Source organism: Aythya ferina, assembly GCF_964211825.1.
Source record: "Aythya ferina genome assembly, chromosome: 18".
NCBI lineage: Eukaryota > Metazoa > Chordata > Aves > Anseriformes > Anatidae > Aythya > Aythya ferina.
In genome coordinates this window covers 2,873,269-2,898,894 of record NC_140317.1, presented here as the reverse complement: position 1 = coordinate 2,898,894, position 25,626 = coordinate 2,873,269, and the positions used below count along the sequence as shown (strand labels likewise).

The 25,626-nt window shown below is 54.0% G+C and overlaps 2 protein-coding genes and 2 long non-coding RNA genes across 6 annotated transcripts in view; 1 reads left to right on the top strand and 3 right to left on the bottom strand.

Moving 5' to 3' along the window:
* The window catches only part of TEKT3 (tektin 3), a 71,822-nt gene extending 69,155 nt beyond the window's left edge, over positions 1 to 2,667 (bottom strand). The window contains exons 1-2 of one of the 3 annotated variants that reach the window (XM_084492608.1): positions 2,482 to 2,667; positions 2,116 to 2,222 (exon numbers count right to left, since the gene is read on the bottom strand). The gene's annotated coding sequence lies outside the window, so the exon portion shown is untranslated. Of the gene's footprint in view, positions 1 to 1,811; positions 1,831 to 2,115; positions 2,373 to 2,481 lie in introns of those variants that run through there. The other 2 variants (XM_084492606.1, XM_084492612.1) reach the window with 2 other exon arrangements.
* A 5,197-nt stretch (positions 2,668 to 7,864) lies between these two features.
* LOC311421083 lies at positions 7,865 to 14,452 on the bottom strand. Its single transcript, XR_014684689.1, has 3 exons — positions 14,205 to 14,452; positions 9,962 to 10,357; positions 7,865 to 8,310 (listed from the first exon to the last, which is right to left on the bottom strand). It is a non-coding gene; the product is annotated as an uncharacterized lncRNA (long non-coding RNA).
* LOC311421085 lies at positions 12,080 to 20,243 on the top strand. Its single transcript, XR_014684691.1, has 2 exons — positions 12,080 to 12,197; positions 17,627 to 20,243. It is a non-coding gene; the product is annotated as an uncharacterized lncRNA (long non-coding RNA).
* On the bottom strand, positions 19,279 to 25,399 carry LOC311421076 (Golgi apparatus membrane protein TVP23 homolog B-like). Its single transcript, XM_084492619.1, has 7 exons — positions 25,315 to 25,399; positions 24,972 to 25,054; positions 24,349 to 24,493; positions 23,472 to 23,561; positions 22,066 to 22,197; positions 21,850 to 21,978; positions 19,279 to 20,887 (listed from the first exon to the last, which is right to left on the bottom strand). The coding sequence occupies exons 1-7, from the start codon at positions 25,324 to 25,326 to the stop codon at positions 20,855 to 20,857; spliced, it is 624 nt and encodes a 207-aa protein (XP_084348745.1). The 5' UTR covers positions 25,327 to 25,399; the 3' UTR covers positions 19,279 to 20,854.
* Positions 25,400 to 25,626: the final 227 nt, after the last annotated feature.

The following is a 25,626-nucleotide window of genomic DNA, read 5'->3' as shown; positions in this document are numbered from 1 at the left end:
CTGCAGAGTTAACTCCAGCCCTGTCCCAGGCAGACCGAGGAGGCAGCCAGGAGCCGTGGCTTACCCAGCAGGTCAGCGCTCCAACATCTGCTTCCCATGTCCCCCAGGCAGGGCTCCAGGAGCAGAGCATGTGCATCTGCCTGCCTGACTCCACGCAGCACGAGGCTTTTTCTCCTCAGATGCTGCAGATCAGCAGTCCTGGCAGAACTTGGAGGAGCAGAGCTCAGAGCAGGAGCTTTCAAGAAACACACCTCATCCCTTGAGAAAATACTAGGCTACAAAATAAAGACTAGAAAAAGAGCAGCTGTGATTCCTGCCCATAACACAGGGCTGGAAAACAGTTCTGCTGCCCCCAGTACATCCCAGCAGGGCTGTTCTCTCTCCGACGAGCATCCTTTCTCCATAGCAGGGAGTCAGCAACCTGCAGCCCCCATGCCTGGCTGCCAGCAGAGCCACCCGCAGGCTGGGGCATGGGCAGGGCTGGAGGAACCGGGGGCACAGGGAGCTGGTTTCCCCCCCCTCATGATGCCAGGAAGATGACATTCAGTGCCAGGACAGCACATCCCCCCCAGGGCAAGGGGAGCCCAGCACAAGGCTGAGTCCCACACATGCACTGATTTTGAAGTCACCTTTCAGGGTGACGTGTGCCTCCCTACCCAGGACCCAAAGGGCAGGGCAGAGACTGTGCAGTCAGCCAGTGGCAGCCCCAACATCCCTGCGCTTTGTGCTGCAGCCTCCCCGGGGGCCTGGGGGGCTGGCGAGGGGCAGAGCAGCACCCCGGGGGTGAGCAGCCCTACCAGCTGGGGGATCTCAGCTCATCACACCCCCCAGGCACACATCACCTGCATCCCACACAAGTCACCAGCTGCTCAAAGAGCCCTTGAATGCCAACTTGCCTCCCTCTGTGCACGGATCCACACCACTCAGTGCCCTCTTGCTCCCGTTTTCCAGGGGTGGCGCAGACTCTTGCTGTCCTGAACAAGGCACCCATCTTCAAGTCCTATGCTAAGAGGACAGCTGCTGGCCATCTAAGCACCATTATCCAGCTATTCCATGCATCTTTTTCCTTTGTACAGCACTGACGTATTTTTTTAATATCCATACAAAAAATACCCTGGCCATTTTTGAATTAATGCAACTATATATAGAATACAATTATATGTATCTACTACATATCTATTAGTTTACAGACATGAAAATAGCTTTTTAATCCAAAGTATCAGCCTCCCCAGCTGGAATTGTCCCTGTGCTGCAGAGGTTTGGGTGGAAAACAAGCAGGAGAGCCCAGGGGTGGTGTTGCTTTGTGCTCAAAGTGCCAGGGCAGCTCGTGCTGTGGGAGATCACACACATGCAAGGGTTTTACTACCCAGAAATATGGCAGAAAACATTATGAGAAGAGCTAGAGAGTCATTGATCCAGCCGAGATAACAGCAAGAGGCTCTGGCACAGCAAGGATGGGCCAGCATCAGGCAGCCCCCTCCCTGCACATCGCTGCAACCCCAGAAGCTGTGCTCAGGCTCATTCTCACCCTCTGGGGAAAAAACAACACTGGAGCAGGTAGCCAGGTACCAGACAGATATAAATACATAATGCAAAGAGAGACAAGATCCAGGGAAATGCAAAACACCAAGAAATACCCCATAGACTTAGCATCACTTAAATTCTTGTTTGCTTCTTACATGCAAGCCGCAGCCCCCGGCGTGCTCTCAGCTCCACAGCAGGAAGCCAGGCTGCCTTACACACACACGGCCATGCTCACTGTGCCTGTGCCATACCAGTTCACACACACAAAATACTCATTTGAACATCACCTGCTGCAAATAGGCACTCCCTTGCCCCACAGTTTGAGATCACCTGTGCAGCAAAGACTGAAGTATCCAGTTACTAATAGCTGTAATTAGCCACTAATCACCCTCCCTTGCTAGGGACCTGGGGAAGGAGCTCACACCTGGGGACACAACCTAGGATGAGCAGCTTAAATGAGCCTTGCTATTTTCCTGAAACACCAAACCCTCATCGACATACAGCAGCCAGGTTTAAACATCAACCCAGGGGATGGCTAAGCTCACGAGTAAGGAGCACCAAGGCCTTCGCCCAAGCCCCCCCAGCACTCACCCGCACCCGAGTTGCTGATTGAAGAAGTTTCCATCCGTGTCAACTGGTCAAAATTTTCCTGCTCTGAAGGCTTCAAGATTTCCTTTAAAAAGCATCCATCTTGCTCACTGAGCATGAGGTGAAGGTAAATTTAAAAGAAAAGAAAGAGAAAAAAAAAAAAAGTACCACCACAAGAGGCTACAGGGCTGAAACCTCTCCCGTGTTTCCCCCAGGCCAGCAGCAGGCTGCAGGAGGCTGCGGCGCTGCCAACAAACACGGGGTTTCTATAGAGATATTGTGCTGTAGCTGCCCTAGACCGAGCACGGTCACAGCCTCGTGCACAGCAGGCAGCAGGCTGGTCTGAGAGCCACCATGAGCAGCACGAACCAGGCTGTGAAGGGCTTGAACCTGGTCCCACAGCTCGGATACTCAGCGCAGTGCTGGGCAGGCTGTGAAGGCACGCATCTCCAAGAAAAAGCAGGAGTGCCACAGATGAGCTAGGTCTGCCACAGCTTTCCCCATGCTGGGCACGCAGCCCCGAGTGTCTTGTTGCTCTTTCCCCCATCAGGACCTTTGCTTCCCCCTCTACGTGATTACATTTTGCCAAAAAAAAAAAAAAAAAAAAAAAAAAAGCAAGCCCAGGACTGCGTTCCAGCCCTGGGACAGGCCCAGCACAGCTCTGCCCATAGCTGGATGCTCATGGCAGAGCAAAGCCCCTCCAGCACCCATTAAAAGGAGAGGGGGAAGCTCAGCCCTGCTGCTGGAGGTGCTTTTAGCCCCAGAGCAGCTGTGCCTGCTCACCCAGCCACCCCGTGGCACGCCCTGGGGGGGGGGGGGGGTTGTCTTGTTTGGGTGGGTTTCAGCTGAATCAGCCAGCTGGTGGAAGGGCTGGAGGGTGCAGGCAGGCAGGCACTGTGCTCCTGCAGAGCTCCTTTCCCCAGAAATAACCCTAAAGCCAACCACGATGTCCCCAGCCATTCCTGTTGTCCTGTGTGCGGCCTTAGCTGTCCCTACAGGTATTTCCTCAGCCCCTGGTGGGCGTTTCTGTGGTGGTCCAACCTCATTTTGGGGAAGCCACGTCCCACGCAGAGATGCGCTAGGGAGTAGTGCCAAGCACCCAGCTGGGCAGCACCCAGAGCCCCCCAGGAGGGTGTGAGGGTGTTCTGACAGCGAGAGGGGCAGAGCTTGCCCAAAATGCCCCCTGAAGCAGCAAGGAACTGCTGCAAGCACAGCCACACACCCACAGCGAGGCGCTGGGCTCATAAAGGGGGAGAAGCAGCCGGAGCTGCCCAGGGAAGCAAAGCCCTGGGTGCTCGGTGGCACCCTCTCTGCCCAACGCTCAGACCCTCCTCTTCCTCCTGGCGAACAGGGCACCCTGGTGGATGCTGTGTGCGTGTCCCCGCCTCTCCCACCCCATGCCCGGTCCCACCAGAGCACATCCTGACCCCAGCATCCCTCCAGCACTCACTCCGTGGGCACCCCGCCGCGCATTGTGACACCCACACGGGGCGGGTGCTGCCCGCGGCTGCGCTGCTCCCACGGCCGTCATCACCTGGAGCTGGGCGCTCCTGGCAGGGAATCGGTGATCTGGATATGTGCAGCAAGTGGCATGTGAGACAGAGGATAGTGCTCTCATTTTCCTGGTGGTCAGTACAGCAGGAGAAGGCTGAAGGATTGGGCACACGAGGGAATTGGCCAACGCTGGTGTATGAAAACCGCTATAACCAAAGTGAGCATCCGTGCAGAAGCAGAGCTCAGATACTTCCCTGCTACATTTCAGCCCCAGAACAAGACTTTAACCTGTATGCGTTGGTTCCTAGCTCCCTTAAAAACTGGCTGTTGGCATTGCACAGCAGCTCGGCTGGTGTTTTCAATGTCTGTAGCCTTGGCAAACTGGGCACTCATTGCATGCCCCTGCACAAGGAGCAAAGCATCACCAGGCACCAGCACACCACAGATATCACACCGATGGATGCCTTTTGTGTATCAGCTGGTGGACCCGTAGGACTTCTAAAAATATCCTGCTTTTACCTCTGTGTATTTTAAAAATACCCAGCCAGACACTGCGAGCTCAGCCTGCTGGAACAGGAGGGAGATTTCACAACAATTTCTGCATCTGAGTTACACTGAAAAATTTTTGCAATAGCAGCAGGGAGAACGGGCTGACCTCATGGATTTTTTTCTACACTGAGCTTTTGGGAGCTTGTGATCCCTCCCAGAGCTTCCAGTTTGCTTTTTAGGATAAACTCCAGGCAAAGAAGGGATGGCTGGGGAGCAGCTGGATCTGGAGCCCGTTCCCCGGGGAGCTGAGGGTTTTCAGCCTGTTTTCAACCCTCCTGCTCCATGGCAGCACCGCAAATCCGTGTGCTCTGAGCCTCCAGCTGCTGTGCATCCCTAAAGGCACGTGCCTTGATGCCAGGCAGGTGAAAGAAACGTGTGGTAGCTGTAACACGGCACTGCTCGCGTGGGTTTGCACCTGCAGCAGGTGGCTGAGCAGTCCCTGCGGGGAAACCCACTGTGTTCATCACCCGACTGCTCATGGGGAAGGGATTTGGACGCCCACAGTGTGTCTGGGTTGAGTAATAAATCTGGCAAGAAGCAGGCGAGTTTGGGAAGTGTGTCACGGCGCATCGCGTGCCACAAGAGCGTGCACCATGCAGCGGGGTGGGCAAAGCCCCGCTCCAGCCCAGCTCTCCCCGGGGTGCCGGCACCCGTCCTGCACCCAGACGCACCCCGGTGCCCACCTCCCCGGTGTCCTCGCCCAGTGGAAGCCACACGTGCCCCTCGGTGTCCCCAGGCTATGATGCAGGCTTGGCAGCAGGGGAAGGGGGGGGCCATGTGTTCCTCCCCTGCCCCCTCGTCCGATTTAGGGGCAGGGTTTGGCAATCCCCCAGGCAGCACAGGGAACGCCCGGGGCGGGGGCAGCGAGGGGGAGCTGCCGAAGGGCTGGGAGCCGGCAGGCACCGAGGAGGGGGAGGCGAAGCGGGGAGGATGCGCTGGGAAAGACAGGAGGCAGAAAACAGCAAATAGAGCCAAGGCCAGCAGTTCCTCCCAAAACAACCCAGGGAGTTGGGATCTGGGCTGGTTGTCTGCCTGGAGCGTCCCTTCTGATGGGATGAGCAGTGATGTGCAAAGGAGAGGGAACCATCCCCATCTCCCCATCCCCATATCCTCATATCCCCATCCCCATCTCCCCATCTCCCCATCCCCATCTCCCCGTCCCCCTCCCCGGGTGTGTCCCGGCGCCTCCGCCGCGCTTCCCGGCCAGCAGCAGGAAAGGCGGGCGCTCGCGCGGCTTCTTTGTGGCTGCCGGTAACTGCTTTCCCAGAGCATCATAAATAAAGAGGAGTTCAGAGAACACGCGGAGCAGGCAGAGCCCTCCCTGCACAGCCACAAGTTTCAGCGCTGAGGTCACTTCTGGTGTCCCAGCCCAGCCGCGTCCCAGCCCTGGGCTTGGAGGAGAGGGGACAGAGGAGGAGGGCTGGGGGCAGGAGCAGGGCTCGGAGCTGGGGGCGATGTTATTCTGCCTCAGAAAGCCGCGATGCACAACCCCCCCCGACACACACACACACAGCCCCCTTGGCTGCCAAAATCGTGGCACCAAGGAGACACTGACATCAGTCCCCAAGAAGGCTTCCAGGAGCTTTCCCTGGTTCAGATGTTCCTGGAAGTGAATAATCGCTTCCCCGCCGCCCCCTGCCCTGGGGACAGGCACTCCAGGTCCCAGAAAAGAAGCTCGGGGACAAAGGCTCAGCCCGGAGCTGCCAGCACGGCAGGAAGCCCGAGAGCCACTCACGGGGATGTGCGGGGCTGGCGTGACACAGATCCGCTGCCACCCCGCCGGGTCACTTACAGCAAACCCTTTTTTTTTTTCCCCAGAAGTGGGATGTGTCATGCATTTACTGCATTTATTGCTTTTGGTAAGGGAAACTCGGTGTGCGCATGGGGAGGAGGACCTGGCAAGGCAGTGCCTGGGGCGGTGAGGTGGTCGCACCTCGCAGGGGCTGGACCCGCTCTGCAGCTGCCTGCTCGCCTCGTGGTGCTCACATCGTGTTGGGGAGGTGGCACCAGGCAAGGAAAGGGAGCGTGGTGAGATGCTGCTGTGGCCCGGATGGACCTACTGGAGGGAAAGCACTTTGGTGTGGAGGGCAGCTCAGCACTGACCTGGTGGGAACACGTGTACAAGGTCTGGTGTTTGGGGACACTGAGGCAGGGAGCTGGGGCAGCCTAATTCCTGCAAACGGGTTGATGCTGAAGCTGTGATTAAAGGCTGGTGGCACTGCCAGGTCCAGAGGAATGTGAAATCTCTTCCCTAAATGTGTGCCTTTGGCATCCAAGAATATAAGAATATAATGAGGGTAATAAAGTAATGGCAACGGTCTTGGGTGTCTGCTTTGCTTTGCTGGGAGCAGCAACTGCAGGAAGGAGCAGCTCTCCCCGAGTGCTCGCACCTCTGCCTTGGACCCACAGCTCCCCTCTGGCCACTTCCATGCAGCGACAAAGCATTTCCATCCCCTGAGCTGTGACAAATCCTCCCCGTCAGAGCCAACAGCAGCCCTCAGCGTGCTGTGCCTCATCCCTTGGGAGGGCTTGAGGTCGGGCACATCCTTCCCATGCTGCTCCCAGCCCCGGTGCTGTGCGCTCCTCATCTGCCTGCCCAGGAGCTCCATCAAAGTTCTCCCCTTCCCCCAGCTTTGGTTTCCACACTGTGATGGCAACTTCTTTCTGAGGCAGGGGAAGGCACCAGCAGCCACGTCTGTACTCCAGGCTGCAAGTGGAGGACTTGGGAGGAGGATCCAGGTTCTCCATAGGGGCCTGGAAATCCTCCACATCTCCACCAGTACTCACTGGTAGCCCGGCTCTTGTAAAGGAGGCTCAGGGCAGCAACACCTTTCCGTGCAAAAGCATCAACAGGCATTATAAGCATGGCTGCACAAGTCCTGCTCCACATCCCAGCCACCAGCAGAGCAGTGCTGAGCCCGGTGTGGGTGTACGGAGCCTCTCAGCAGCCCCGGCTAAAGCAGACACAAGCCACTGCGTGGGCCAGAGGCACTGCAGCACACTGTGAACCCAGGGAGCCCGCTCCTAACTGGGATAGGAGGAGATGCTGCAACACAGAGCTGGGCAACAACACCCTGCCCTTCAGACTGGGGAGCCAGCGATGGTTTGAAGAACGTCCCCATGTAGCATCGTGCCTGACGGTGTTGGCAGATTGCTGCTCTGTGCACCCCTGTGCAGAGCTAAAAGGCTCAATATGTCCCTTCCAGGTGGGGATGGGTTTATGGACAAAGCAGCAGCTGGTGCTTTTGTTGGTGCTTTGTCTCAGCAGTGGTGACTCTCAGCAGAGTGCCTGCCTCCACAGCACGTAAAGCCTCAGAGATAGCAAAACAATAAGCTGTGCATGGGCTCCTGGCATTCCTCTGGCATGTTCTGGGCCACGCACAGCACAGCTGATGCCTTTCTCTTTCCGTGAGCTCATGCTTCAAGCTCTGAGCAGCACAGAGCAGAGTCTGAGCTCCAGGAGACCTGCAAGAGCACATCCCACTGCAGGAGCAGGGGAGCAGGGCATGGAGAAGGATGGAAAGCTTTAAATTAGCATCAGACATCAATGCAGGACTCCCCCATCTCCTACTCCAGGTGTTCACGAAGTCCCAGGAAGCATGAGGAGGAAGGTGGGTGAGGGAGATGTCACCTGGAGGGGACATGGAGCAGCAGACCTCAGCAGGAGGTGGCCAGGTGGCCTCATGTAGAGGCTGGAAGAGGAAGATGAGGAATTTAAATACAGCACGAAGGCCACGAAGCCCATCAGTGTGGGATGCAGACTGCATGGAGGTGCCTGTTGCATTTTGGATAAGAAACAAGGCAAGAAAATCTTCCAAGTGTTGCCAGGGCTGGGCACCTGAACTCCTTCTTGCACACCTGAACTATCTGATCCTCTCCGTGTCTCTTCAAACACCAATGGGATTCAGAAGAACAAACACAATTTCTGGGAAAAAATATGCTTTTTTTTTTCAGATGTTGGGGACAAAAAATTGAAGTCTTCTCTCTCTTCCTTCACCTTTTTCCCGAGAAGGTCAAAGACAGCCCCTGAAGGCAGCAAACACACGGCGTCGAGGTGAGAGCAGCGCTGGGTGGCCAGGGCAGGACGTGACACAGGGTGAGGCTGGAGGCTGCCCATTCTGCTGGTCAGGCAATAAAAAAGCAAAGGCTGAAAACCTGGAATGAGGAGCACAGAACAGGTCAGGGTCATAACTGCAAACAGCAAAATGCTACGGGAAGGGAGCCGTGAGACACCCAGCGCCTCCCCTGCCCGCCCAGCCCAGCCCTTGTTCGTGTTGGCTGGAAGTGACGCTGGGGCGAGCTGTGCCGTGATGCACACCAGTGAGGACCCCAAAGCTCTCAGAGGGTTTTACCAAGGAATTTTCAGCCCTGTTCCATGCAATGAAGCCTCTCCCCACTGGGTGAAGCCAGGGCAGAGCCGCAGATCCCAGGACACAGCAGGAGCCGTGGGGGGCTTGGTGGGGTCACGGCGCCCTAGGCAGTGCCGAGCTAGGCGCATCGCCGCACCTCTGGGAAGTCTGAGCCAGAACATAGGGTGGGGAGAGGGTGCCTGGATGGGCCCCCAGTGGCTCTCCTGATGCATCAAAACCACCTCCTGCCCTGCCAGGGCAAGGGGAAGCCAAGGGCAGGTTTTCCTGTCTGGGCTCAGTGTGAGGGGCGGTAACCAAGCTCCCCTTCCACGGGGATTTCCTCCCCTCTTCTGTGTGTGCCCCATTTGTTCCCCGTAGGAAGCATCCCAGTGCAAGGCCAGCCCCGACCCACCTCCAATCTCCTCACCTGGGGCCTTTTAGTTTGAGGGAAGAACATGTGAATCTGGAACTGAGCACCCTGTCCTGAAATCAGTATCTCCAGAAAGATTTGGGGAACCTAAGCCAGGACCCTGTGGCCCCCAGCATGGCAAGGAGCTCTGCTACACATGATCTGGCAGCACCTCGCCACCTCCTATCCACCCGTGGTCACCTTGAGGTCTTGTCCCTGATCTCTTTGGGGCAAAGTTTGCCCTTGCCCCAGGTGAAAGGCTCCAGTATCCTTCAGCACAGCAAGCCCACCGCGGCCCTCCTTGTGCTGGAACCACGCAAACAGCCGGGTTTTCCCCCAAAGAGCCCAAGGCAGCGAGTGCAGTCAGGACAGGGCACGTGCAGGAGATGCTGAAATTAATCCCTACAGGGCTAAAACGAGGGGTGAGGGGGACACAGTGACACGTGCGGCAGCATCACACCTGTGCCCTGGGTGCTCCTGGGGCACCCCACGTGGGTGTCCCTTGGGTGAGCTGTCCATGGGCAGCCCAGGGCTCTGAGTTGGCTGGGCTTGACTGCACCCTGAAGGTGAATTTCAGTTAATCGATTCCAATTTAAGTGAGTTAATCTAAACCCATCGCTCCGGCTGGTAACAACTGATACTGCTCAGTTACAGGAGCCTTTATGTAATGAACTAACAAATTGCATATCTCATTGCAGCAGCACTTTGACAACTTTATTTTCATTGCCCTGCATTTTAAGTCCTCCCCAGACACTGAGATGGCTGCAGCAGCTGCTGTTTCCCTCCTGTAGCTGCCATGTCCTGCAAACACGCTCCCAATTTCACGCAAGACTGCAGCCCTTCGCTTGCGCTCCTCTTCTTTTCCCTTTCCTCACAGGAATGTGACACATCCCCGAGCCGTGCCTTCGCAGGGCTGCGTGCTGGAAGCGCTGCGGGATTGCTAAACCACGTTTAAAGCAAACAGATCGCAGCCGCCCTGACACACACAAGCACCAGCCCATATTTTGCTTTTTGTTCCAAATGACACAGGAAAAACGGAATGTCTCACCTCCGACCTCGGGCAGGGTCGCACAGATGGCGTCCAGGCCCAGCGGGCTTTGAGGACATGGGATAATTCCCATGCACATCAGCCCGGCTGCTTCCTCTTGTGCAAGTACGAGATATTTGCAGCTGCAAGTCAGAGGTCCTGCACGATCAAACCACAAGAGCTGAGCTGGGGAAGCTTTGCCAGGAGGGGTCTGGGCTGGAATTTCCTTCGAATTCTTATTTAGGCTGTGAGGGACCTGGGCCGTGCAGCTCGCCTATGGTCCCCAGGGTGCAGACGGAGGTGGGCGCTGCCACGGGGCACAGCCGCGGTGTCCCCTGCGGCACACAAGCACAGGTTCCTCCCGTGTTTGTAGCCTGGGCTCCGAACTGGGATGTCTTCAATCATCATCGATTTGCCCTGCAATGGGAGACCACGGGCAGACTTTTCTCACTGTGGTTGGGGACATGGGCAGAGGGTGGGGGCCCTGCCACACGAGCCCCCCACATTGAGGTCAGGGGTTTGGCATCAAAGTTCATGGATGCGATGCCTGGTTCATCTCGCCCTGCTTTGCCCCAGCTCCTCTGTGAAGGAAAACCTCTGTCCTTTGTCCATGCAGACCACCACGAAAACACCACCGCCCTCCCCAGCAGGGCTCGGCCTGCCCAGGATCCTGATGCTTGGCCCCTTCAGCTGCCACTGAGCCAAAGCGCGGCTGTCACCAAAGAGAGGTGCCCGGCAGCTTGGGGCAGCTCTGGCACATGGATGGGTCCCCAGGGGGCTCATGACACAGCCAGAAAGCCCTGGGGAAGTGCAGGAGGAGCAGGGGAGGACGTGCGGGGCAGGGGCTGGCCATGGGGGCAGTGAGCGTCCCACTGGGCTGCTGCAAGAAGCAGAGGTGATCAAAGCAGGATGGAGCCTGTGGGAAATGCAAACCCAGGGTCTGCAGTGACTGCATGGGATGGGATGGGATGGGATGGGATGGGATGGGATGGGATGGGATGGGATGGGATGGGATGGGATGGGATGGGATGGGATGGGATGGGATGGGATGGGAGGAGTGAATCCTGCCCCTGCAGGCAGATTGCTCTGCGTTGTTATCACAGATGCATGAAAGCTGCACCGAGTTTGGCCATGAAGCCCCCCTCACCTGGCAGCACCCAGCGGCCAAGCAGGCAAGGAATAGAGGCAAGGTCATTTTAAGTTGAAAAACTGCCCGATGGGAATCACAGCAACCTCTGTCCTGGCTTCCAGGGCTTCCAAAAGGTGGTGGCTTACTCGGCCCAGTGTGTGCTGAGCTCATCCTCTGCAGCTGCAGGACCTCCCTGAGGATGCGCTGACAGCCCCGAGCCCTGCCCCTGCCTCTGGTTCAAAAATGCACAGTAAAAAATGTCTGTGCTGCTGAGGAGGCTGTGCTGGGAGGGGTGTGGGGGGTGTGGGTGGATGGCTGGGGTTGCTGGATCCCCGTGGGGACCTGCTTTCTTGTGCCCAGGTGCCAACACCTGTGCCATCCACCTGGCGCATCTGTGACTGTCCCCATGTCTTTGCATGCCTGAGGGTGTCTGTCCATGGGCATCGGGTGCAAGAAGTGCCACAAATTTTGGGAGGAGATGAATAACTTAATTTTTATCGATTGCCACAAGTGTCTGCATACTACCGTGATGCTCCTGGTGGGTGATCTCAAAGCCCCAATTTTTGGGGCAACCTTTGCCTGGCTCCCCAGGCCCAAATGGGCACACAGTCCCAGGACTTGTACTTCCCCTCAGCCTCAGCACCCGAGGCAGCCGTGGGCCATTTCCTGGCCATGCCCAGCCTGCACGGAGCAGAGGACACCCCCAGCTTGCCACCCGAAGTCACGCCGCCCAGCACAGCCAGCGTTTTCCAAGCCAAAGCCCTGTCGCGGCACTGGGCTGCCACAGGTTCTTCCTCTCCCAAGGCTTCAGCTGGCAAAGGGCCACCAGAAAGCAGGGAAAAGTGTATTTTTAAACAAATCTGCCCTTGCCCAGCCGGATTTGCATGGGTCAAGGTGGAGACGGGCGGCTGCAGCCGAAGCACCAGCAGGCTCCTCGCCCCGAGCGCCCGCCTGGGTCAGCCCCAGTCCTGCACACTCCCATCACTCGCATCCCGGGCTTTTTTTTTGCAGAAATATTTGGAGGATGACTGCTCTGCCTGTAAATGTCCATCTTGCCTGCCAACTTGGATGCAGATGTGAAATCCTCCCTTAGTCATTTGGACTCTCTTTTTTAATTGACTTTTCCACGTGAGTACACTCATTTTAAGATGTACTTAATATAAAATGATTAAGCAACAAGAGGGTGATGATTGTGAGTACTCAAACTTGACCTACCAGAGAGCACGGGCTTGACCTATAGTTCAGAGAGATGAGTTTTATGCTTTAGATGTATTTAATTTAGATATATTTAATTTCAAGGGCTCACGAGCACGGTGTGTTTGGCTGTTCTGCAGGGCTGGGGGAAGATATTCCCCCCCAAGGGTGATCAGGTCAGGATCAGGCCAGGCCTGATGCTGGTGTGCATTTGGGGAAGGTATTTGGGTGGTACACACCTGAGCTCTCCGTGGCCATCATCTCCTTTAGAGAGAACGGTCGCACTGCCCTGAGCCTTGGCGTGCCACGGAACCACTCACTTCCAGAAGAGCATCCCCAGGGAAACACAGCCTGGATTCCTATTGTTGGTGCAAAATGATGCTGTAAAAAGAAAACCCCATGAACTGGCCTCCTCGCTGCTATACAAGTAATAAAGAATCCTTTCCTTTTCTGGCCACCAGACACTTTTGCTTTCGGTGTGCTTACGTGTGCTGTTCAGGCTGGGACCGGGAGCAATACCACGATGCCACCAAGCTGGGCACAGGGCAGCCTTTCTGTAGCTGCTTTCTTTAGTAATTCAGGAAATTACTGTCTTGTCTTTAGCCAGCTTTGTCCTGTATGCCCGCAGGACATTATGGCAAGCTCCAGTCACTACAGTTCCCACCCCAGCTAACACAGCAGGGCAGGGGCTGCCCCCACTGCCCCGGTGCTGCTTAGGACACGATGGGGAGATCCCAGGGCACTGGGATTTGGGGAGGAGAATGTCAAAGGCTCCACCTCAGCTCAGACAGAACTAGAAGCCCGGAGAGAAGACCTGAGGGTGCTGGTGGAGGAAGAGGCTGCTGCAGGGCTCTGTGTGGAAGGGGCTGTCAGATGGAGAGGCTGCAGCATGCAAAATGGGGCCACATCTTGTAAAAAATGGAATCCAACACCTGGATAGCAGGTGGGCTGTCTTGTGGGTAGCCCAAAATCATGTCAGAGCACTTCGAGGTCTTATGGGAGCAAGGATAAGGGAAAGCAGCTAAACGCAATGACAAGTCCTGGTGATAGATCTGAAGCCAGAAGCTCCAACGCTGCCAAAAATCACACTGGGGATATTTGTGCTTGGCGTCTCCGTGAGCCCACCCGGGCAGCGGGGCTGAGCCAATGCGGGGAGCCGGAGGGATAAGGGAAAGCTGCAAAACCAGGCCCTGATGGATGCGGGGGCTCATCTGTGGGAACTGGCAGTAACAGGGGAATGTGAGAGCCTGAAGAGATGGAGAGGGGCGTTTGCAAGCACAAAACGACGGTGGTGACCTGCTCAGCTTTGTACGGGACCAGGCTAAGCACCATGCAGCGCTGTGTGCGGGGCTAAGAGCTGGCAGCCCCAGCACCAGGGGGTCCTGTCACCCCAAAACACCATCGTTTGGGAGGCAGGGAAAGCACCGAGCTGCTCTGCACAGCACTGAAGACAGGAGCCTGGAAGCTGTAGGCATGATTTCCCTCGTGGTGTCCAAACACTAAACCCAGAGGCTCTGACTAAAGCCGATGGGAAAATCCCTTCTGGTTTCTGGGGACAGAGCAAAGTGGGGCGTTTCACAAATCCAGTGCTTCGGGCTGGGCACGTGCTCGGGAGGGACAGGAGTGCCCAGGCTCCAGCAGGGGCCACCAAGCCTCTCCACAGCCAAAAATTCCCTGTGGGGAAAGCGCCGAGCCCTGCCTGCTCCAGGCGATGGCCCCAATCCAAAATCCTCACCAAGACTGTCCTGGCAGTGGGAGGAAGAGGAGGAGGAGGAAGGAGAGGCTGAATCACTTCTGACGAAGCACTTATTGAAACGGGAGTTTTTCCGCACCAAATCCAAAGCCTGGAGCAGGAAGGTCGCGATGCCTGCTGGATGAGACAGCCCAGCCGGCCGGTCCCACGCACACACCCAGCTGGGAACAACTTTGCTTTTTACTTACTTTTTCCAGCTCAACACCGCCCCGTAGCATCACGGCAGTGAAATCATCTTCCCGTTATATCCCCGCTCGGCCCCGGCGAGCGCAGGGGGAGCAGCAGAGGAAGGCGCGGTGCCTTGGGTTATTGTTTTCCTCCTCGCCATCCCTCTGCGAGGCGCGGGAGGACGGCTGGCCACGGCCAGCGGAGACGCCCAGGGCGGTGACAGCGTCCCCACGGCCCCACTCGCAGGGGATGCGCCGGGCTGGGCAGGTTGCTCCTGCTGCAGGATCCGTCCTGGGAGGCATTTCCAGCAGCCCTTCCAGAAAACTTTCTTTGCTCCTTTTTTTTTTTTATTATTATTTATTTTTTTTTCTGATGTAAAAGACAAGCATGAGAGCTCCCTCTGCCGCTGCAAGGGTTTAGACCGAAGCCTGCGTCACGCAGGGAGGTTGGAAGGGCCCCAGCGGCAGGGTCAGCCCGGTGGTGTTGATCCAGGTGCTTGCCGAAGCTGTCCTTAAACACAAGGGCTGTGGGAGAATAAAGGGTTTTGCCCAGGGGATGACAGGGTGGGTGCCACTAAAAGGGTGTCTTAATGTCCCCTCCAGGCTGCCCAGTCCTCCGGCACCGCAGGGAACGCTGCGCCCCCCACCCTGCTGCAAACAGAGAAAAGAAACAGAGCTGCTGCGGATCCTGATCTCCTGCCCTTCTGCTGAGTTGCTGCCAGGGCAGCTGGAAGCTGTGGGATTTCTGCTCTCCTGCTCCTGGCAGCTGCAGAAGAGCTTGAGGGGATGAACCCCGGGTGGGTGGCGATGCTCGGTGGCAAAGGCATCCCACAGGTAAGGACAAGGTGCCCCAAACTGCAGCGGGGTCCGTGCCGCCTTCCTGCCCCTGTCAGCCCTGGCTACGGGGTGGATTCAGCCTACAAGGCTCTGGGTTCCCAGCTGGGGAGAGAGCAGGACTTAGGCAAAGTCCCGGTGCCCAATCTCTTCAGCCCAGATCCAAGCTGCAGCCCCTAAATAAACCCAGCTGGGCACGACCCTGCAGTTTGAACCACAGGAAACCAAGGCTCACCTAAAAAAGAGCTGTGCAGAAGGGTCCTTGTTTTTTGCAACATCTGAAGAATATTTTTGTGAAGCTCTGGGTTTGGGACGCTGCCCGGAGGTGGGTTTGGGCACCCACAGCCCCGTGGGCCGAGATGCAGCAAAGCAGCACCAGGACACAGGTGTGGAAATCCCAAGAGCAGAGGTGGTGTCAGTCGGTGACTCACATCTCTTCTGAAATGGGTCCAGATGTGAGGGAAGACTCCAAGAAAATAGAAATGTAACCAAGCTACCAGCGCCTCACGGAAGCTTTAAAACCCATGGCTGGGGACAGATGACAGGCGGGGAAGATCCCGCAGGTGGATGGGATCTGTCGGTCGGGGATGAAGTCACACAAACTGTCAGAGCAGGGCCAGGCTGGACGTCGGTACGCGGAGTAGGAAACTGTGAGTAAGGAGGCTCGCAGCTCCAGCCTCTGATCTGGAAACACAGCAGCAGGCAAGAGAAATGAGTGCGTCCTGTGGCAGAAGAGCAAAGAGTGACTCATTTACTCCACAGGTTACTACGGAACTGTTTACACATTTCTTTGTGATTGAAAAAAAAATAATACAAAAACTAAAGAACTCGCCCAAAATGAACTACAGAGGAAGAGGTTTGAGCAAGCTGGCAGCACAAACGATAATAAACTCACCAGGCCAAGGTTTCCTGGAGGAATGCAAAGGGCTCAGGTACGAACCCGCCGAGCCACGAGTCCCTAAATAAACCCACTGCCTGCGGCTGCCAGCTGGGCGGAAGGCAGCGAGGGTGTTACGAGGTCAGTTTGGGGTTTTTTCAAAAGATTTTGGGAGGAATATGAGGAATAACTGACCAGAAAAACTAACTCCTTTATTGAGCAAACTGCTCAGAGTCCTGAACAGCAGAATTCAGAGACAAGCAGCAGCTGAGGAGCGTTGATGCAGCTTTTGCCAAGTCCCACCTGGGAAATAACGAAGCTGCTTGAAACATATAGCAAGCAGCTGGGGGATGAATTGATCTAGTATTACTAGCCATTAATTGGAGAATCCTGGAAATTAATAGTTTGTGAAAGGATCCAAAACAAAGATGGGACTAAAATGGGAGGTTTTGTACCAGGGGAAGACCAACAAAGGGGTTTCCTGGGAATGCCTCATTTCTGTGTGATATACAGGGAGTGAGGGGTTCGTCACTATCACACAAAGGTGCAGATCCTGTCCCGCAGACTGCAGGTGCAGAGAGTCATCATTATTTTATACCACCATGTCCTTACATTATTGAGCAGGATCAGAAAGTGATTTTTTGAATTAGAAGGACCTTTTACACAATGCAGAGTGGCCTTTTTTGTATGAATGAACCCATTTATTGGAAGCAGATAGAGTTCATCTGTGAATGAAAACAGCAGGCTGTCTGCCTGGGGACATCTCAAACTCAGTGCTGAGCACAAAACCTGGAGCCTCTGTTGTACAAAGAGGTGAACAGAGAGCACCCCTGGCCTGGCAGGTCCCACACTAAGGAGCTATGAAATACCTTCGCACAGCCAGCGCTAACTGTGGAGCTCTCCGCAGCAGGACGCTGCAGATGCTAAAGGTTTGTGTGGGCTGAGAAAGGAACCGGCCAAACCAATGGAAGCAAAATCCATCAGGTGACAGAGCCCCAAACCTGTGGAGATACAAACAGCGCTCCTGGGAAGCACAGCTGTGAGTTTGTCATTTCCATACAGCTTTTGCCAGGCACACGGGTTGCCTGGAGACAACCTTGGGTGCGATGGGGTCGGTTGGATCCAGAGCACCGTTCTTACTGCTCGGAGGGAGAGCTGGGGGCAGAGGTGCCCGCTGCGAGCAGAGGAAGCCGTCCTGTCCCCACAGAGGCACCCACAGGCTGTGCCTGCCCCTGTGAAGCAGGAATGAAACTCGAGCAGGTGCGGGCTGCAGGGTGCGGCCGAGCAGTGAAAGCAGCTCAGCACATCCCTGACGACACCCCACGGAGGATATGAAGGAGCCACGTTAGCAAAGTCCCTTTGCTTTCGGCACACAAAGACAGGCGATGACGGGCCTGTGCTCCCCCGTGACACAGAAGTGCTGTTATCAGGAAAACAGGAAGAGCATTTCCTCTCTCTCTACCCTTCGCCTGTCTTATCAGGGTGGCGTGGAGGCTCTCACTTTGCTGCAGGAGGGGAGGGGAGGGCTGTGCACAGGAAGATGGGATGCCTGCTCCCATGTTCGGGCTGTTTGCACGGAAAGGCAGGAGGGAAGCGAGAAATTCCTTCCTGCCAGGAGGCCTGGAAGCAGCACTGGGCCCTGGCCAGCACCCACCCCTCCTCACCCCCATCCCTGCTCTCTTTGGTCTCCCCAAAGGTCACTCTCCACTACTCACTGCGGCTTTTTGTTTAGGAAATACCAGCTGGGATGTCCTGTCCCGTGTGCGCAGGGCTGGCCGAGGCCTCTGCCAAGCCACTACAATAGACCTCTCCCTGCAGCCCTCCGGGCCCGGCAAGTCTCCAAGAAGCTCGTGAAGGAAAAGACAGACGGGCTCCAAGTGCCTGGTGCCAGGCTGCCCGTGCCCACTCGGCGCTGTTTCCCCCTGCACCGCATCCTTTGCCCAGCAGCTCTGCCCCAGGGCAGGGGAGATGCATTTCCACGGAGCAGAAGTGCCCGTACAGCTTCTGTGTTTTGAGATTATCCAGACACATCACCCTGTTAAAGCATCAGGGCAGAAAACACATTGCTTTTGGAGGCTCTGCTCCAAGGACTCAGAATGGCTCTGCCTGTAAAATGAGGATTTCAAGCCCACCTTTGGCTTGCAACAACTGAAGCTCACTTGGCCATTTCAGAGCAAATCATTGCAGGTTTTTGTTTGTTTGCTTTTTACTAGTATTGCTTCTGGATTATTTCTGCTTCTGTGAATCCTGAAAGTTCAGCCAACACCCAGGCCTGGAGGCCTTAAGGTGGGGCCACCATGACACAGCTAATGCTCGAGAAACTGACCTGCCGTGGATTCCCGAGACTTGCCTAAAAAAGCACATTCAGAGAATTTCCTCATTCCGCTGCAACTCCCACTTCCTCTTTCACAGGAGACTCCAGCAGGCAGCAAATAAAAAAAAAAAAAAAAATCAAACAACTATCACACCCAACTGGAGTGAGATAAGAAATTTGGTTTTGATCCACGCTAGAGAAATGTGATAAAATGCCAGCTTCTCAGAAGCCAGAAAACTGAATGTTTGCCAAGAGGCTAAAAATAAGCCACACAGGGCTATACTTAAAGGCATGTACCAATAAATGTCTGTCCTTGATTAATTACACCGCAACTTTCAGAAAAGCACACTGTTTTCCAGGAACAGTCTGGGGGGAGCTTTGGCAGCAGTACACATGAAGTCCAAAGCTTTCAACATGTTTTAGAACAACCACCTGGTGGCTGAGGCTTTGCCGTAGTCAGCGCAGTCTGTCCAACAGCCGCGGCACGCGGGGGCTCCTTCAGCAGCAGCAGCAAGGATTTCCGTTTCAGCACACTGCAGGGGCCAGACGCTGCACTTGTGCGTCCCCGCGTGGCTGCAGAAGCACCTTTACTCCAGTGACTTGCTTCGTTTTGCCTGTTTACATCCATTCATTAGAAACAGACCATCCTGTCCAGGTAAATGGGGACAAGAAGTTCCAGCCATGCGCTGCCACCTGCCAGAACCAAGCCAGGGACCTGGGCAGAGAGAGGGGTCCTCAGAGCCCCCTCGAAAGCAGCATCTTCAGCACTCAAGCCAAGTCTCGATGAACAGGTGCACGAGGTGGTAGACCAAGAATCAAACTAGAAATAGCCAGACTGAGCCACCCCCGTCAATGATCCGGCTGCCAGAGCGATACTTTTTTCATAAGCACGCTGGGATTGTTGTCATGCAGCTGAAGTGTTTACGCAGGCGAAGCTCTCCGAGACTCTCGGGGAAAGCAACTGGGACAGAGCTCATTATTAGCACTGTTTGACTTCAGTAACCCCGATCAACTGCAAGAACACTGAACATAAACAGAACGCAGCCATGAATCACAGAAGGGACACCCGGTCTGGTTAAACAAAGCCTTATTTTAATTTCAAGATTTTATAAATATATATTTACAAAAGGAAGGTATCAATCCAAAGAGTTAGACAAATGTACAGCTCCCGAGTATTGCTACAGTACAGGGAGACATAGAACATTAACGCAATCCCACAATTTACAGTACCCATTATTCAAAAAGAAACCACATTCTTAATTTAAAATACCTCATCAGAAGCTCACACTACCCCCCGCCATGAAAGCACAACCTGCCTTGAACAGTTTGACGTGACAAGAAGGACCTGACGCCTCTCACACAGAACACACCACTGTCTGCCACCTAGGTGAACACTTCGTGATCATACTAATGGTTTTTCCCAGCCCGCAGACCCCTTGGGGAGCACAGCTGGAGGACAGCACGTTGCATGGATTCAAGAAATTAAGCGCCTTGCGGATGAGCACAGTAACGCCAGGTGTTCAGGCAGCCCCAGCAGGCAGGTTACCCAAAACACCCTTTGGTCATTGAACAGTGGAAGGCAAACAGTCCACATCCAGCCTCGGCTCTCGTCTAAATGGGCAACCCTGAACCAGCTGCACGGGTGTTATGAGCCCAAGACGTTCTCTGCACGTGCAATGCAGCGTCCTGGTAGCCCTGCCAGCCACGCTCCCCACTGCCTGGCACTGTGGGACAGTGAAGAGCCTGTAGACGAGACCACACCACGTCCTTGTGGCCGCAGGAACACACCAAATGCATTATTACTGCTGTGCAGCAGTGGCACGACACCAGGTGGCATTGCTGCAACAGCTCTGTCACCACCTGCTCCCAGGTTCACTCCATCTCTGACACCGTGGGTGGTGTGTGCAGCTCTCCCTGTGGCCTGGTTTTACTCTGCCTGCGCTCTCCATACAGGCACAGGCCAGCAGGTAAAAGAGGGACTTACCATAAATCCCGAGATTTAATCAAGGTCCTGCGTAGATGTTACTGAGACCTCCGGGAACACTTCAGATTAATAAAAGACCAGAGCTGCACACATCACTTGTGCAGTTTCCACCAGACTTCACTCATCTTCCTACTATGCCAACAGCAACATTTCCCTCACTGCAAAGACCTCAGCGCCATTCAAATCACAGAATGAGAGATGCAGAGCCAAAAAAGAGCTGTCTAGACTTCGTAACAAGCAGCAATGACCTCCGAGAACAAAATGCAGCTGAGTCCACAACTGAAATCTACTTGAGGTCCTGACTGCTGGAGGGGTGGGTCCTGGGCAAGAGACAGCTCAGCTTGTGCATGGTTTTTCAGAAGGATGCCTGGCATTTTCATCCAGTAGGTACACACCTGCACCAGAGCTATCTAGCATGTTTTTTTCATTTGAAGTTCAGACAATTTAATTTTAACTAATCAAACTAAAGAAAGAATGTAAACACAATCTGCTAGCGGAGAACCGAATACAAACCGCTAGGAGTGTTAACAGGAAGCCTTGCACGATTTATTTACTTCTTTTAATTCACACCTCGTTTACGCAGCTCCCACATCTCACTGTCAGAGCAACATTCTCCGTTGTTCACTTCTGTGAATCCGATCTGCCTTGAGGCTTCCCACCACTCAAGATGCTGTTTGGTCATCTTTAGCCACGGTCTGCAAAAGAGAAAAAAAAAAAAGTCCACCACAGGAGAAGTGTGTGACTCACTGCCGTGATTCTGGGACATTCCTACCAGAGACTGAAACCAGACTGGGCCTTTGGGTAACCACTGCAGTGGCAAAAGCACTCAAAAGCAAATACAGCTACAGAAGAGCATAAACCCGATAAACTGCCAAGAATGAGGGTTCATCCGTGTTTAAGCTTCTTATCACACTAATGGCAACAGCTTCAGTAAACACCTGTGAAGCTGTGTCAGCCAAGCCACCTGTCCCCAGTTGTCTGTGTAAAACAAAGCACCACAGTCAAGAAACTTGGGGAAAGCAGAAGTTCAGTGAACACCTAGAGGTTGAACAGCGCACGGCAGAACCTCCTTCTGCAGGGACCTATGGAATGAAGGAAATCTGGTGCTGGGGCAGGAAAGGACCCGATGAGAAGAGCTAGCTGGAAGTGACAAAAAATACAAAAGGTAGCGGTGGGCCTTCTACTAAGAGCTATGCAGACTGCAGCCGTGCACTGAAGCACAAGGACCAACCCAACATCCCTCCAGATACATGTTTTGGGGATTAGCACAACCTGAAGAGGAAGCAGTGCAATGCAAGGAGTAATTTAGCAACGTGTTATCCAAGAGCAGCGGAGCTTATCAAACGCCATTCCATTCTGCCACTGTTTTCGCTCTGTGCTCCTCGTTTCCAATAGACCAGCCACATTCAGTAAATTCCACAGCACTAATAAATAACACAAGCTCCCGATATGCTGCAAATGGAACCTGGTGCCAGTAACTGGCAAGTTACTCTGTGACTTAACCAAAGGGTTCAAATTCTCAAGCAGCAATACGTGAAGGGTCCCAATACAGAACTCCAACAGCTGTTTAAATATTTCCTTTCATGGCTCAGGCAGAAAGGGAGCTTACGGACAGAAGCAAACAACGGCAGGGTTTCCAAAACCCTGGAAATCTTACCTGCCGCAAGAACTGCTTGCCGAGATAGCTGGTCGCCATGCTGGTCAGGTTCTTCCTGCTGCCAACTTTGCACCTGATGTAACCATAAAGGTTGGCTCCCTGGAGAACTACTCCCATTATAACCACTGCCTAGGACACAGGAAAAGCTGCAGTTGATTTACACCGACTTATTGGCAACATGCAAAATCTATCACCGAGCTGAGGGAGGCAACTCACCAGCCACTTCACTTTGAAAGAAAAGAGAGCACTGAAAGCAAATATCACCCAGATCATCGGACAGCTAATTAGACCTAACCAGAAAATTCGGGACTCTGCTTCCGAGGAGGCTTTACTCCCTTGTGCTGATACCTGGAAACAGAAAGTAAATGAAGATTAGCAGGCTGCTCTATCATATAGATCACATCATTAAAAGCAGACCAGACTTCACAAGCCTTCTGAGTTTTGCCTCCATACAACATTACTGGGTGCTTTCCAGGCCAACTTCTAAATCACTAAGATATTTCTGTAACAGAAGGTGTTTCCATTTAAAGGGCCCTTTTGTCAATCTTCTGTCAGAAACAGCGGAGGCAGTAGCAACAAATCCTCTTGGAATATCTGGGGCTAAAAGGCCACAGTAAATTGGGGAAGCATTGCGTTTACTGAGTGGTTGTTACAAAGCACAGAAGCAGCCAGATGTTTTCCACCTTTGTATCATTTACAGGCAACCAGAATATCACCCAGCCTACCACTGGGAGAATACTGATACACCCAGCCATCAAACCAGGGTAATTTTTACAGGCACACCTGATTCACACCATTGATTTTATAAAAACTTTATTGAGCAGAATATCCCAATCAAGCATTCACTTCTTCCTATCGATAGCTAAAGAACCTAGACTGGCTATACAACGTATGACTAAACTTACTGCATCACCTACTTTTCAGCTGTTCAGCTACTTTTTTTTTTTTTTAAACCACTCCCTAACATGTTCGTTTTTCTAAATTAGCACAGTTTTGCAAAAGAATGTGCCTGCAGTAAGGGCACAAATTCAGCTGGAGAAAGGGTTAGGGTCAGGTCTCTACACCGCTACAGACTGCAGGAAATGAGCCGTACCTCGAACCAGAACTGCACAGCAGAAGTGCCGTTAGCTCCACGTATACAGAGATCAGAGACAAGGACCAGAAGAGTAGGTACGGGACATGTTGTGAGGTACAAACAAGAGGCACAGCAGTAGCCCTACTGAATGCAAGGGAGCAGCAGCAACCACAAGGAATGCTTTATGTTGCTTCCTAGTTCCCATAATTTTCAACAGGATGCAAGAACTGTATCAGCTGTTCCACATTCACACCAGAAAATGTCTACGTTATTGATGTGATGTGGGAACCTTCACTGCATTTTATATGAACCAGTTACTTGCATGAAGTCAGATCGGTACACCATGAGATTTTTTTAAATAAACCAAAAATAAAAAAAACGTGAAGTCATCCTCATTCGGTAGCCCACATGAAACAAGCAGGTGGGTACAGATCTGTGGCTGGAAGTACATGTCTGAATTATGCAATCTACCATCACAAGCATAACTGGTAACTAACAGGGGTTTGATAAAACTGAAACAATAAAAAGAAATAAAAAAGGAATTTACCTTTCTGGATTCAAATATCCACTGACTTCTACCATCATCATCCACCTGGTTCCACCAGCGAAGGCCAACCATTAGTCGCCCTGTGACATTCTGAAATTTAAAAAAGAAAAAAAAAAAAAAAAAAGAAAAAAAAAGGAGCCATGAGCTTTCAATTTGCTGCTAAGAAAACCCATTAGACAAACAAATCCTTGGAAGCGTTCCATCTCAGCACCAGACCCAGGAAGAAATGGCAGCTTTCAACCCCAGACTTCATCGCTGTCAGCTCTAAAAGGAGCTTTAAATGTTGCTGGCAGCAAATGCTACCTCTTACACCAGCAGCAGCAGCTGGAGTAGACTTCACACCAGTCTGCGCTCTCAGTGGCTGCACTAGTTAACAACGCTGGCTGTATTTTAGCATGACAGGCATCACACTGTAAAGATCTTGTATTTTGTTGCTCTTAATCTTGCCAAAGTTCAGCTGCTTGGGTTGCTGCTTTCAACGCTGCTCTTTTGCCCCACGTGAGAAAACAAGATTATGGAATTTTTACATCCATAGCAGTCTGTTTTCTGGTACGTTTAGTATAACAATAAATTATTGTAGTTACATAAATGAGGCATATTTGTGGTGATTCTAAAGGGATCCTCCTTATAACAAAGCCTGCTTTGCCTTAAAAGGAAGGCTGACATAACTTCTGTTTGAAAATAGAGAAAATAACTACACAGATTTGAATTATTATTTCATAATGCTTTGCAATGCACCACAGTACTTGGGGGTGTCTCAGGTATCATTCTGGTAGAAAGGCACAAAGAAGCTACTTTTGGGGGGACAGGAGCATCACCCTGTTCAATTACTCTTATATAACTAGGCAAAGATAACAAAATTCTTAGAGGAACTTACCTTTACAGCCCAAAAGTCACATGACAAGAGGAGGATAATTGTCACCATGCAGGCAATAAAGCTGCTAGTTAAGAGCTCACAGAGCAGATAGACAACTATGGCACTGACTCGGAAGAACAGGTGGAAAAATGATGCCACCGGATGCCTGGAACGAAGCACAGCACAGTCACAGCCCTTTCAGACAAGGCTGAAGCAATTTCAGAGAAATGACACTGCAAGGTGATCTTCTCCCACCAACTCAACAGCTAAGGACCAGCATCGTTACATGAAAACAGCGTGCAGTAACCGCCAAAAATAGAGGGAGTAAACTGACTGGGAGCTCATCGTAAGGAGGACACATCCCACTTGCAGCCACATCAAAAGAGAATTGGACGAGGAAGGGACCGGGGAATTTCACCTGCTGTTTTACAGGGTGCATTTGAAAACGGTTTTCTGACTGAAGAACCACCAGGCTGAGCTGAAGAACGCTCCCATTTCTCGACGTGACAGCCGTGCCCTTTAGGCCTTACACATCCCCAGCTCAGAACCGCGCCGCACAGCGCTGAGGCCAGCACCACACCGGGCTTGGGGGCAGGAAGACGCGTGCGGGACCCAGCGGCCGCCCCCTGTTGCCCCCCACTCACCTCAGCTTCGCCTTCTTGGCTCTCCGGGACGCCTCATCGTCCGCGTCGAACAGGGACACGTCCTCGATGTCGTCGCCGCTGTCCTGAGGGGGGGACACGGACAAGGGAGCGGTCAGGCCGAGGGGCGCCGCCACCCCCCCGCCTCGCGCCTCACCCCACCGCGGCCCCAGCCCCACGGCGAGCCCGAGCCCGAGCCCGAGCCCACCCCCACGGCTCCCCACGGCCGGGGGCGGCACACGGGACCACCCCCCCCCGGTTGCCGGGAGCGGTGCGGGAGGGCCCGGCCCGGGGGGGGGCCCGGGGGTCGTCGCCGCCGCCCCCCTCCCCTCAGCCCGGCCCCTACCTGCCGCAGCATGGCCGCGGCCCCTCGCTTCCGCCCGGCCGCGCCACGTCAGCGTCGCCCGCCAATCCCCAGGGAGGGGGCGGTGGGGCCGCGCCTGCGCGCTGCGGGGGGGTGACGCCGAGGGGGAGGTGGAAGGGCGGAAGTTGTGGGGGGGGTAGGAGGGAGGCGCTGTGAGGGCCTGTGGCTGGTTTCTGGTCAGAAGGGGCCCTCCCGTGGCGCCTGGCGTCCCTGCTGCCTCCAGGCTGAGAACTGCGCTCAGCCCAAGCCCCTGCAGGCAATTATAGTCCTTGTGCGCTGCAGTTTGCCCATTTG